The 14,318-nt window shown below is 42.0% G+C and overlaps 1 protein-coding gene across 2 annotated transcripts; it reads right to left on the bottom strand.

Moving 5' to 3' along the window:
- Nucleotides 1–8,817: 8,817 nt before the first annotated feature.
- LOC124117160 (tubulin alpha-1 chain) lies at nt 8,818–14,318 on the bottom strand. Of its 2 annotated transcripts, XM_046478906.1 has the most exons (3): nt 14,166–14,318; nt 11,760–11,982; nt 8,818–9,993 (listed from the first exon to the last, which is right to left on the bottom strand). In XM_046478906.1, exons 1-3 carry the CDS (start codon nt 14,166–14,168, stop codon nt 8,864–8,866), a joined length of 1,356 nt encoding a protein of 451 aa, XP_046334862.1. In that variant the 5' UTR covers nt 14,169–14,318; the 3' UTR covers nt 8,818–8,863. The 2 variants fall into 2 exon arrangements, with proteins under 2 accessions (XP_046334862.1, XP_046334863.1); XM_046478907.1 differs by lacking the exon at nt 11,760–11,982.

The raw sequence follows: 14,318 nt of genomic DNA, 5'->3' as shown, positions 1-14,318 counted from the left end.
ATGATCATGGAAAATATGGATACCATGTTTATAAATATTTAGTCGTTTCTGATCAACATTCCTACAAAAACATAGTTTTTACTCTTTTTTCAATATTATCAATATTTAAAACTAAAAATATGCGGGTTGGGATTTTGTGAATAGACAAGTGATCTGCAAATCAGGAATGAAGGAGTCAACAATATTCCAGCAATATCGCAGCTGTGGGCACTGGAAATTGACTACAAACTTTATTTATGTTCGGAAACGAACCCGGGTGCTCGGTGCTCACTTGCCTGCAAACAATTGGTAGAAAAAAGAAAGCATCGCGTTAGTCTGAATCCCTTTCAGGACGTGTCCTACATACATACACATGGCATAGTTTTCCCGTAAGGATTAACGAGGACTTACTGTTTACATTGTAATATAACTGTAGTCATTAATGGCATGACTGACCAGGTGTTTAGACTCAAATAACATGTCCTGTTTAAAACCGGTATTTCCTCATATATATATATATATATATGGCGGGTGCCAGCGATGGGGCAGGATACGCCCCCCTTTCGCGAACACCTGGTGTCATCACTGTCTGATGGTGATTCATAAACACACGTTGATGATAGAGTCTTAATCGCACAATCGACTCGGTTTTTGTAAAGGTTTCTTATAGTTGTGGAATCGTTTTGTCGCTCTTATTTACACTGACTTGCTGTCAGTTTGGCAATATGTGACCATTTGTGTTTCTGTACATAAAGTCAATCAATTTTCTTCCAGTCAGTTTGGCGTATAGTTGGGACTGTAATTCCGAAATGAAGTTGGGAATATGTATGACAGGCCTGACAGGATATACTGGCGATACTGAAGTTTTCTGCAGGTAAGCTATTATAAATAGTATCCCAATCTCATTGAAACAAAAAACTTAGTTCTCGGCTACCGCTACCAAAGATCTGAGGACATCCCATTACGGGTCACGTCAAAACGACCTTTCATCCGACATATCAGAGCGTCGTTTACCACATCGGAAAAGTGGCAGTCGGTGTGTTTCTTTTCTAATCAACCTCGAAAGGTCAACACGGTGTCTCTCGCTTCAATGTCATAGACATTTGAAAAAGAGAAGAGACTTTTTCAATAGCCTGTGGGAGGTACTGCCATACAATCTCTGCCATCCGTAAGAGCATTCCAGAATTTTGTTTTGTTCAGTTTTCAAATTTGGAATCGACATCTTTCAAAGCGTATTCTGGAACGTAAGTCTGAAAGGTTGAAACAAGTGCCGTAAATCTGGGCAAGCTGCTTTCTGACTAATGTTGACCTCTTGTTAATAATTTCATTGGTCGGCCAAAATTTGCGAGAGGTCCTTCTGACGTTACCTGTAATGGTACGTCCTATAACGGTCTTTGAGAAGCCAAATACATAAAGTTGGTTCAGCTGAGGAGAGCTTGATTTAAAGCCACCCGGTATTCAGTTATGTCGTGGTGGGTCAGTTTCCTGCGGTAGTAAAGTGGCGCTGGTCCAGGAAGTGTACCACTTTGGAGAAACTAAACACAGACGCGGTAGCGAGAACAAAGGTATGATTGCAAAGAGAATGAATAAACCCAAATTCATAAAGTTGGTTCAGCTGAGGAGGGTTTGATTTAAAGCAACCCGGTATTCAGTTATGTCGTGGTGGGTCAGTTTCCTGTGGTAGTAAAGTGGCGCTGGTCCTGGAAGTGTACCAGTTTGGTGAAACTAAACACAGTTTATCAAGCGCCATGATCACGGCGAACCTGGCGTTACCAAGTTAAGAGAATTTATACTGTAAATCGGACATGGTGTTGAAGTTGAAACTTTCGTTGACGTGTATCTTCCCCTGTCTTTCCTGTAGTGCTGCTGCAGTGACCAAAACCTGTGTTGCTCGTGCGCTTGATGAATGCCCAAACCTACGCTCCTCCTACACGGCACGAAACATCGAGAACATGCAGAACCAGATTTCCACCATATGTGAGTATTTCCACAACAGAGAGCGAATCATCATCAACAGGTGCTCATACAATACCAGAGACGTCAGTTGATCAGTTCGCGAATATCAGCTTTATCTGGAAGCGCTCGTACAATCTCCAATGATTCAGTTCAGATTCCTGACAGATCAAGAAAACTATGCCCAAAATTATTGTTATCGCCAAGCTATTGAATGCCAACACACTTCTCTGTATAATACTCTTAAAATATAACATTACACTGGTAATATATGAAACCAACGAGCACGGGTATGGTGCTGACAAACCTACAAACATAATCGGGGCGAACCGGGATTCGAACCCACAATCATAGGTTTCTATATAGCGTGCCCAAGGGACGCAACTCTGCACAGCGACTTGCGGCGGCCTAGATGCTCCCCATTTTTCCATGAATATCCCCATAAATGGGTTACACACATTGTACCCATGTGGGGAATCGAAACCGCGTCCTCAGCATCACGTGCGAACTCTTTAACCACTAGTCTACCCCACCACCCCTTGACGTTAAGAGATATTAGACAAAACACACGCATCCACTACCAGGGCTTGTCTTAAACAATGCCTGAATATGTTAACAAGCAAAAGGTTAACATAACTGGTGCTGCTTGTGGTGTCCAGGTCTATTGGTTGTGGAAGAGTCAATAAATGAGTGAGTTTAACATCGTTTTGAATGGTGCTTCAGTCAATGCGGGAAGTCCCTCTATTGTTTCAACGATCCAATATTTTTCATGCATGGGTAGTGGGATGTCAATTATTCAAGCCTACATTATATAATCATTATTAAATTTAAACCCACATTTCAATTAATATACACTTGTAATTTGATAAAAACAACGACTGTGTGTTTGGGTGTTATATTGCACTCAAGCTAATTATTTGTCGGAAAAAAGGGTCGTCAGACGTACAGTAATTAACTTCGGGCACACATCACTGCATGGCGGGAAATCAATGAATGGCGTGAAAGAGTATATTAACCATGCATAGTCAAACCCACCCAGAACTTTTCGGAGAATGTTAAGACTCCCCAACACTGCAGCCTTCTGCATTATCCAGATTGTCAGAAGGGCTGTGTATTCCTGGTAGCAAACCTGGGCACTCTCCCAATGCCAGTCAACAGATTGGGAGGTACCAAACCTAAGGCACCAAGAACAATGGGGAGTCAGACAACTTAAAACTTGGGATGCAAGCGTGATATTTCGAAAGCGAGGTCCGCATATTTGTCATGTGTTTCCTCAATCTTGTCAAACACATTGCTGTCACAAGGGACAGAAAATTCAATGATATAAATGATTTCATTGGATTTATCAAAAGGACAAGATCAGATTTGTTGGCCTGGATACGTCTAAGGCTGTAAATGTGCCTATTCCAAAGAATTTTGTATTTATCATTTTTCATGACGCCCTCTACATAATCCGGGTCGTACCTCTGTATCAAAACCACAAGCATGGCGAAGACGGTAATAAAATGATCGAGCCATTCCATCATGTCGCTTAAGATACTGTGTTTATGCCAAAGCTGGGCATCCACTGACAATGTGTTGGACAATCTCATTAAATTCATTACATAATCTACATTATTATTATTATTGTTATTATTGTTGTTGTTATTATTATTATTATTATTATTATTATTATTATTATTATTATCATTATTAACACTATTATTTTATTTGACAGGTCCTTCTACTAATGGAGATGGTGAGTATATATAACAGTGGTAAAGCCCCGTTAAACCGGACGGTACCGTTTCCACTTACCGTAAAGAAATGTCCGGATAAAATTCGCATAGTCACTTAGTATTTTTTACTGTCTAAATGAATACGTTAAGACTGACAACATAAACACATGGGAATTTGACCAAGAAGTTTAACTTGAGCTTCAGGTATATGGATGATCTAATATTGTTCAGTTTTGTTCAAATAGCCAATATTCTTTCATTGATTGACCCACAGAGAGTTGTTCTTTCTGCGAAAATCTCAAAGAGCTCCATATGACTCTCGCTCAAAAGTTCTTCGTCCATTGTGACAGTCAAGGCCTCAGAAGAGCATTTAACAATATTTGGAGACATGTGAGAATATTTCCAAAGTAGTGACTAAAATGTCCGATGCAATTCTGTCAACATGAACCATATGTTCTCGTGTTTGCTCAGGTAAACTCTTGATTTGAGTTGCATGTGTTTGTGACGGGCGCCACGAAGGGGCAGGACACGGCCACATTTTGACGAACACCTGGTATCGTCACTGATTGACAGTGCTTTCTCGGTGAAGAGTCGGGTTAGAATGGGTCCTTAGCAACCAATGCATGTTCCAGGAAGCGACATACCGGATTAGGTGGTCAGGCTCTCTGACATAGTTGATGCATGTCATCGTTTGCAAATTTCACAGAGCGATGCTCATGATGTCAATCACTGGATTGTCTGGTCCAGATCCAATTATGTACACACCACCCTAACTTAGGTGGAATATTGCTGAATGCGGCGCTGAACTACATAAAACAAATGATAGTCATTCATAAACACATGCTTATAAAAAATCAGAATCGTACAGGGGATTGTTCCAATGATTATGGAATGGGTCTGGTACTTCCAGTCACAGATTCGTTGAATAACATGGATTTGAAACAGTCGGGGTTCGGATTAACGGGTTTTAAACTTTAATAATCTGCAGATCTTTAATGCATAATGTTACCAATTTGTGACAGGTTTGGTCCTACAATGAAAGTATACATATCTCAGTGTGCTTCTTAGGTACACGACCCATGAAGATCCGGGGTAGAATAGGTCTTAAGCAACCCATACTTGCCGTAAAAGGCGACTATGCTTGTCGTAAGAGGCAACTAACGGGATCGGGTGGTCAGGCTCGCTGACTTAGCTGATGCATGTCATCGTATCCCAATATGCGCGGATTGATGCTCATGATGTCAGTCATTGGATTGTCTGGCCAAGACTCAATGATTAATTACAGACCGCCGTCATATAGCTGGAATATTGCTGAATGAGGCGTTAAACAACAAACAAACAAACAGCTAAGGTGCACAAACAAAATGACATGAAAAACTTGAAACATTTGAAAACTCAAAATGTCAGGAAGATAACAAGCCACTCACACACTATTTCAGCTACAGCTGAAGACGACTGTCAACCTGGGTACATGGGGAGACTCACAACACATGTAACCAGTTATCGTTATTGAGTATCCATTCAATACTTGCAATCCCTTATTTATCTGTCGTAATCCTTGGAAAAGACATACAGAATATCTGAACAGAGAGGCCCCTCTAAGGGAAAGTAAACTGAAAAAAATGATCGCGATTTGTTTGCGAATATCAGTTTTCCAGGACACATTTAGATTTCCGAAAGAGACATTTTCATAATATAGAATAGAAAGTATTCAAATGCACAAGTGAAAGTGTTGAAATCACACGCTCCGTAAACCACATCCATAACAAATCTATTTGGGGGCGTGGCGGTGACATATGTTTTCATTGGCTGATATGTTTGCAGCGTCTATCTTGGGATTCTAAGTCGTTTTACACATATACCGTTTCTGCTATTTCGGTTAATCCTACAACAATTACAACATTACATATATCGTTGAATGTGTGAAGCGACCTTTCATGTTGACATTGTGAACAGTTTACAATCGGTAACTAACGTTTCATTGCTAACACCCAGTTTGGGTGTTGTAAATAAACAACCAGCTGCCCTCGGCCCTATTCAACAAAATGAATTCCTATTTGGGATTAATCCCCTGAGTAAACAACAGAAGGTATCTTCGATGCTTTTACTAAAAAGGCATAATAAGACATAAGTTGTGGACACGGTAATCAAATGGATGAGCTGACACAAAAAGGCCGCAATGCATTAACAAATCCGAGGCAGGAGCAGGCAGACTTGGTGTCGGCCCGATCATTATGATCGGTGTAATTGCGCAACGCGTCGAACACCGGAAACCGGTTTTAACCCCAGTAAGGGGAATCCCCTCAGTGGCGGATTTTTTCGTTTGGGGGACGATTTCGACTGTCGTTTTAAACGTCCGCTTAACGCTATTTCCCTTTTACAAAATTAATTTTGGTCAAGCATCAGTGATTATGTATTAAAGACTGCAAAGTTGCAATCTTGAGTTTACTTGCACTTTAATCCAAGAGCTGACAAGGGATAATCTGTTTTGTATATAAACCGTATCTTCTCCGTTGAGTCGACCATTTAATGAAGAGAGGGCTAGAATGGGTTGTTGTTTTTTTAAAAACGATAGTTTCTTCCTGGAAAAAATAACTTGTGCCTAGGTTTTGCGCCGAAATATACATTGTTCGCAGGACATTCTGGATCACCCGAATTTATTAATTTAAGATATTACTTTGGCTCATTCATTTAGAAAAAAAATAAGTTATGTGTCTTGAAGCAGTGACAGAACAAATATACAATCACTACCTTATGTCCGAGTTTTCAAATTAAACACGTGTTAACAATTCCTCTTTTTGAATATCTTCAGGTTGAATCAGTGACCAGACCTATGACCACCTGGACAACAGTTTTGCAGGAAACTACATCTGAAAGCATTGCATTATGGTTCATTTGAAATAAAAGAGTAATTCGTTTGTAGTTTCTTGAATAATTAACTTTACACATCGTCCGGGGAAATATAATAATAAAGGTTGCAAACGTGAAAGACGTGTGTTTTCAAAGTATTCCTGTTACTTGACACGCCAAAACATACGTAACAGCAAGCAACTACACATGCAGTGTATGGCTAAGTCGTCACAGGCGCCGTAAGTCGCTGCCAGAAACCTCTGATAAGGATGTTTCTAGGATTGTCAATTAATTCCCACGTTCTCAGGTGTCACATAAAGTGAAAAATGTCAAAGACCTGCATCACTTCGGGCTCTCATCCGACATCAAGCTGATAGGCCATGATATAATGGGCGTTATGCCACACTCACCCACTACATTCAATGTTTGACCATGCTGTGTCAGACGCAGAAGGTACCAGACTTACGTAGACTTCCAAGAGCGTCATATGACTCTTGCTAAAAAATTCATAGGTTTCTGGCGTGCCATCGGGACGCAACTCTGCACAGCGAATTGCGGCGCCTTAGACGACTGGGCCACCCGTGCCCCCTAATCCATGACAGGAGCGCAAAAATGGCAAGGAATAGTTATGGTCCCTCAAGATCACAAGAAAACCAGGGCTCACTTGCTAAAAACGATCTAAGCGCTACGACTGTTGTAAGCCTATGTTAAAGTATGGGAGTTACGATCATCTTAGCGCTAAGATCGCTTTGTGCAAGCGAGCCCTCGGAAGGTTATTGAATTTGCGAAATGGCCATGGAAGGTATCAAAAATGACAGACTGAAAAATAAGCCTCAAAGCGGTTTGGACTACCGTCACAACCCCCATCCAGGGGGTAGTGAGATGTCAGACAGATGTCCCCGGGGTCACCTTCGTTATTTGTATTCACACCCAGTATTACAACACAAATTCATGGAACCAGTTATGATTATTGATTCATACGAGCCCTTATTTTACTTCGTCGTCGTCCCAGGAAAAGACATACAGAAAATCTGAAGGTGGAAGCCCCCTAAGTCAAGAGCTCACAAGGCTTTTAGTATAAATTAACTTTTTCTTCCCTGTTGAGAAGCTATGCTTGTTGTCAGACTCGACCATATAATAGTCAAGGTGGTGAGGGAGGGAATGTTTTTGAAAACAAATACACATTTATACACACAATATGAAATGTTCGTTAGACTTTCCGGATCACACGAAAAAATGTGTTGTGAAAGATATTACTTTGGCTCCTCCTTTTTGAGAAAAAGGTATGCCTTGAAGCAGTGACAAAACAAATATACCGTATCTAACAAATATCGGAGGCACTTGCCGATCATATGGAATACTCCACCGTATTTATGTTTAGGGGTGCGTGCTGCTCTTGCGACCAACTTTATCAATTTATCAAGGTGGTAAAGGTTACTTATGTATTTATATGTGATTACGAATATAGCATTAGTGTGGTATGTGTGTCCGAATATATGATATTGTCACAGTACCTGTCCGCATCATGGTTTAACAATCACCACCCTGAATCATGGTATAACAGACACCAGCCTGTATCGTGGTATAACAATCATCACCCTGTATCATGTTATATACACGCCACCCTGAATAATGGTATAAATGACACCACACTTCATTATGGTATAACAGACACCTGCCTGTATTTTGGTATAAATACATCACCACGTATCAAGGTATAGCAATCACCCTTCTGTATCATGGCATATACACACAACCCTGAATCAGGGTAAACATACACCTGCCTGTATCATGGTACAACAACCATCACCCTGTATCATGGTATATATACACACAATCCCTGCATCATGGTATAACAGACACCACCCTGCATCATGGTACAACAGACACCACCCTGCATCATGGTACAACAGACTCCACCCTGCATCATGGTACAACAGACACCACCCTGCATCATGGTAAGTAACGGTTGCCGAAGACCTTTTCAATCCCGGAATCTTCACGGGTCAAAATAATTGAGAACAACTGCTTAGGGTAAGATCTGCCATATCCAGTGATTGATATTGGGAGCAACAATCCATGCCCTCGGGGTACGTTGACACGCAATGAACCAAGCCTCCTACGACCAGCACATATATTCTACGAGCTGTCAACATGTGGACATTCCATTGGCAGAACATGTCCCCGAGTACACCAAGTTGTCATAGACTAAATAAGGATCGAATGGTCAAAATGACATCAATACAGACTCATGGTATCAAACACTGGTTAACGTGGTCCAGGCCTTCACTCACTAAAATATGAAACAACACAAATATATCTGCACGATGTTTTAATGTTTGTAAATTCGTCCTGGATAGGTTTTAATATTCTTCTCCCTCGTCTTCCCCTTCGGCTTCGACGGAGTCGACTCCGACCTCCTCGTAGTCCTTCTCAAGGGCAGCCAAGTCCTCACGGGCCTCGGAGAACTCTCCCTCCTCCATACCCTCACCCACGTACCAGTGGACGAAGGCACGTTTGGCGTACATCAGATCGAACTTGTGGTCCAGGCGAGCCCAGGCCTCGGCGATGGCAGTGGTATTGCTCAACATGCAGACAGCTCTCTGAACCTTGGCCAAGTCACCACCGGGGACAACAGTGGGTGGCTGGTAGTTGATACCGACCTTGAAGCCAGTGGGACACCAGTCGACGAACTGGATTGTTCTCTTGGTCTTGATCGTTGCGATTGCAGCGTTGACGTCCTTCGGGACGACATCCCCGCGGTACAACATGCAGCAGGCCATGTACTTGCCGTGCCTGGGATCACATTTCACCAGTTGATTGGCAGGTTCAAAACATGCATTGGTCACCTCGGCAACAGACAGTTGCTCATGGTAGGCCTTCTCGGCGGAGATAACGGGTGCATAGGTAGCCAAGGGAAAGTGGATACGTGGGTAGGGCACCAAATTGGTCTGGAACTCTGTCAAATCCACATTGAGGGCACCATCAAAGCGAAGAGACGCGGTGATGGAGCTGACGATCTGGCCAATGAGGCGGTTCAGGTTGGTGTAGGAGGGCCGCTCAATGTCAAGGTTACGTCTGCAGATATCGTAGATGGCTTCATTGTCCACCATAAAAGCGCAGTCGGAGTGTTCAAGGGTTGTGTGGGTGGTCAGGATGGAGTTGTAGGGCTCTACGACAGCGGTAGCCACCTGAGGAGCAGGGTAGACGGCAAACTCCAGTTTCGACTTCTTGCCATAGTCGACGGACAGTCTCTCCATCAACAGAGACGTGAAACCGGAGCCAGTACCGCCACCGAAGCTGTGGAAAATGAGGAAGCCCTGGAGCCCAGTGCACTGGTCAGCCAGCTTCCTAATGCGGTCAAGGACGAGGTCGACGATCTCCTTGCCGATGGTGTAGTGGCCACGGGCGTAGTTGTTGGCGGCGTCCTCCTTGCCGGTGATCAGTTGTTCAGGGTGAAACAACTGGCGATAGGTTCCGGTACGGACTTCATCTGAATAAATGAAAGAGCAAACTAAACAGTACGTAGAATACATTTAAGATCCGTGTTTCAAATAAACTTAACGATGTAAAGTGTTTCCAAAATCCTTCATATTCGGCACCCCTAAACCCTTTCAATAATCATAAGAAATGTCTGCCAAAAGTAGAGTCGATTGTGCAATTCCATCAGCGCGTGTTTATGAATCACAATTGAAGAGTGGCGAGACCAGGTGTTCGCGAAAGCGTATCCTGCCCAACCGGTGGTGCCCGTCACAAACACATGCCAAGGCAAGTCAATTGTTCACTTGCTAACAATTTCCAGGAATTTCAAAAGAATCCATCAACAAAAGCAGCGGCAGACCATGGATAAAAGCCTCTGTAAAAGTAATGTTTATTTAACACGCGGAAGTTCAGAGTCACTTCTCAGGGGGAGGGGTCGAATCCCGGTCCACCCTGATAGTGTTTCTTGGTTTGTCCGCACCATACCCATGCTGTAGGATAACGTAATTTTGAACGTCTGAGACTTGCATCACTTCGGGCCTACATCAAGCTAACACGTCGTGTAAAACGATACCATAGCTCTCAGAAATGACAGGATGTATCCAAGAAAAACAATATGATAGAGCGGCTTTATATTGTTGTAGTCAGATCTCCTCGAATATATTCAATACAGAAATCAGATACTTTCTTTTTCTGTTGATTTTGTTTAACGCTGCACCAGACAATCCGGTGATTGACATGAGCATCGATCTACGCAATTTGGATACGATGACACTCATTAACAAAGTTAGCGCCTGACCACCCGATCCCGATAGTCGCCTCTAACAACAAACACGGGGCAGAAAACATTCAGTGTACGAAGCATTATTGAGACTTTAAGGTACCTAGCTGGTCTGGTCCGTCAAGAAGTGTGCTGTATACACAACTGGTTAGTCAGTATTTCAGTTATCGACAACTATAAGATAGCTGCGCGATAAATTGTAAAGAGGAATGAAGAACGAAGCGTTCATTGTTCTATCATGACGTCATTTCTGGAGATTCGAATATGCGTTCGTAACTTGATGACATCACAAATCGGACGACGTTATTTTTAGAGGGAAGTTGTTCCCCATAGATGCAGCTGGGGTCCGCAGATAAATGCAGTGGCCGAACAATCGCATCCAAAAGTGGGAGAGATGACAATTGTTACAGGTAATGGACGTAGAGATTGTGAGAATATTCGGAAAATACCATTTTAACCCACCTGATCATGAAATGAACTAGTCCGACATTGCTGAAGTCGGATTCTTTTCAGGGAATCATTATTAAAATTGAGTTAGCTTGAACTTTTTATGAACATCCTTGTAGAGACTGAACATAAGGTTGACATCTCATATGCATATAAGGCATACATGACTCGTAGACGTTGTTTATCGTACAATGAAACATTGCAGGGAGAATAAACCACTCGGGGCTACGTACCTCAAGGTTTATTCTCCCTGCAGTATTTAATTGTACGATACGTCCCACTCCTTATTTCTTACATATATAAATAGCAAAGAAAAGTGAATCGTAAATATTTGGGGGGATATTTTTATGCTCAGTCTAATACAGAAAAATATATTCCTCAGACATATTCAGTATATCAACAGTTATGTGATGTTTACATCTACATGGAAAGAAAAGAACATTAAAAAGTGCTCCTTCTGAATTCACCGTTATGTAAAGTTCAAACACTGTACAGCACTTTATTCTACATATTTTCTGGTTATTAGGTCTTCGAGAAATAGATTCACCCACCAACTACAGTTGGCTCCAGATCGACAAAGACCGCCCTGGGGACGTGTTTCCCCGCCCCGGTCTCGCTGAAGAAGGTGTTGAAGGAGTCGTCTCCGCCCCCGATGGTCTTGTCCGAGGGCATCTGACCATCAGGCTGGATGCCGTGCTCCAGACAGTACAACTCCCAGCATGCATTGCCGATCTGGACTCCGGCCTGGCCAACATGGACTGATATGCACTCCCTCTGCAGAAAATATTTCGTCAAAAGTCATGATTTTTTATGCAGTTTTCCAACCGTGTGTTTAACGCCGCAACATTCATGCTATATGACGGCGGTATGCACATTACTGAGTTCGATCCCAATTGCGTGGATCGATGCTCATGATATCAATCACTGGATTGTCTGGTCCAGATTCGATTATTTACAGATCGCCGTCATGTAACTGGAATATTGCTGAGTGCTGCGTTAAACAAGAAACCAACCCACATTATTGAGTCTGGACCTGACAATCCACTGATCAATACCGTGTCCAACAAGCCACGCCGTCAGGGTACGATGACAGACAATCAACCAAGTCACCGAGCCTGACTACCCTTACAACCTGGGGACCAATTCAAACCCAGAATCACAAAGGGGGTTTCATCTCCTGTGCCACCTGCCTTAAATCTATGATACAATTTCTGACATCATGCTTTTTTTTGGAGAAGCTGGGAGCCTGTTCACTAAATTGCCCATCCGCCTTGCGGGAGTGTTCGCTTGTGTCTACTTAAATTAACGGTAGTGATGTAAGACAACGTTTGTGTTACGTACAGTGGAACTTATTGGAAAACTATGTTGCAGTTGTTTTACATTGTTTTTGTTTTAGTTCATAAGATTAAGTTTCAACCACTATTGTGTACTGCCATTGTAATTGTACTGCCATTGTAATTGTACTGCTACTATTGTGTACTGCCATTGTTATTGTACTGCCACTATTGTGTACTGCCATTGTAATTGTACTGCCATTGTAATTGTACTGCCATTGTAATTGTACTGCCACTATTGTGTACTGCCATTGTAATTGTACTGCCACTATTGTGTACTGCCATTGTAATTGTACTGCCATTGTAATTGTACTGCCACTATTGTGTACTGCCATTGCAATTGTACTGCCACTATTGTGTAATGCCATTGTAATTGTACTGCCACTATTGTGTACTGCCATTGTAATTGTACTGCCATTGTAATTGTACTGCCATTGTAATTGTACTGCCATTGTAATTGTACTGCCATTGTAATTGTACTGCCTTTGTAATTGTACTGCCATTGTAATTGTTCTGCCACTATTGTGTACTGCCATTGTAATTGTACTGCCACTATTGTGTTCTGTTATAATTACTTCGTAGTAATTTGTATTGATTTGTAAACCTAGTTAATTATATAATACAAGTGTGAATTGTATAACCTTTCTTTGTTCATTGTTGATTTCACACTGAATTCGTTTGCTATACGTATAGACTTCTGGGTTAAATTATTGTTTCAAACTCAACAGACCATAGGGAGTTGCTAAAAGTGCCCGTGTCAAATTCTAAATATGGGTGGCCAGCTTTTAGAGCTAACATGCAAGTTATGGGCTGCGCTAAATTATTGCAGTAAATGTCGCAGCGTTTTTCTTTCATGAAATATTTTGGCAGTGGGATTCGATATCCCGAAATCAGTGAGTGAGGATTTTACACAAATGTATTATTTAAAAAACGACTATGATATTGTGTGAAATTAGCAATAACGTATTTGATTACACTAAGAAAAACAGTTATATCACATATCCCGTTTATTTTGATATTTGCGATTTATATAGTCCATAGTTTATACAAGGGACGTACGTGCTAGGTTGTGAAAATGTATTGGTAGTTTATTGGTAGAGGGACATTCATAGATACAAAAACTATGGACATGATCAGGGCTAGATTTTCTTCGGAACACGTCCACAGGCAAGTACTGTCATTTGGAACTTTGCCCGGAACAGACATTTCAAAACCAGAGTAACCACAGCACGGACACAACGTGCGAAAGCTGAGGCTCCAGGACCATGTTACACGTGCACCACGGAGGTGTAACGAAAAGTCCGTGCTCATATCTCACAGATAGTGATTCACATGAGGGCGTTGGTACTCCTTGAAACAAAAGCCAAACACTCGTTTTAGAAACATATATATCAGAGTGAAATAGTGTTCCAAGACATACCTTAATTGCCAACCGAACACATGCCAATTACACTGGAAGTGTCTTATACCTCGGTAACAGCAAGTTATATATTGAAAGAAGATATTATGTTCCCTAACAAAATGCAATGTGTGCCGGGCGCGAAATCAAACGGCTCATCTGACAATTCAACGATGATACGTGAAATACATAAGTTGAGCAACGCTTGTTGTGAATCTACTCACCATTTTTCAGTAGGTTTCCCCTGACGAAAGGCGAAAGAGGGAAGATGAGTCGAACTGGTCTCCCACGAAACTTTAAGTCTTGAGCACTGTACCGTCCGCGTTGACGACTCCCTTGGCTCAATGCGTAGTGATACATTACTCTCATTGGTCAAA

This window comes from Haliotis rufescens, unplaced genomic scaffold (genome assembly GCF_023055435.1).
Source record: "Haliotis rufescens isolate VD_foot unplaced genomic scaffold, xgHalRufe1.0.p SCAF_13, whole genome shotgun sequence".
In the NCBI taxonomy this organism is placed as follows: domain Eukaryota; kingdom Metazoa; phylum Mollusca; class Gastropoda; order Lepetellida; family Haliotidae; genus Haliotis; species Haliotis rufescens.
This window is presented reverse-complemented; position numbering and strand designations above follow the sequence as displayed.

Bases quoted from the DNA above. Each gene is read 5' to 3' on its own strand.
- LOC124117160 (XM_046478906.1), bottom strand. The intron at 9,994-11,759 runs GTGGGTGAATCT...TCATTTATTCAG, and splicing joins TCTGGAGCCAACTGTAGTTG to ATGAAGTCCGTACCGGAACC.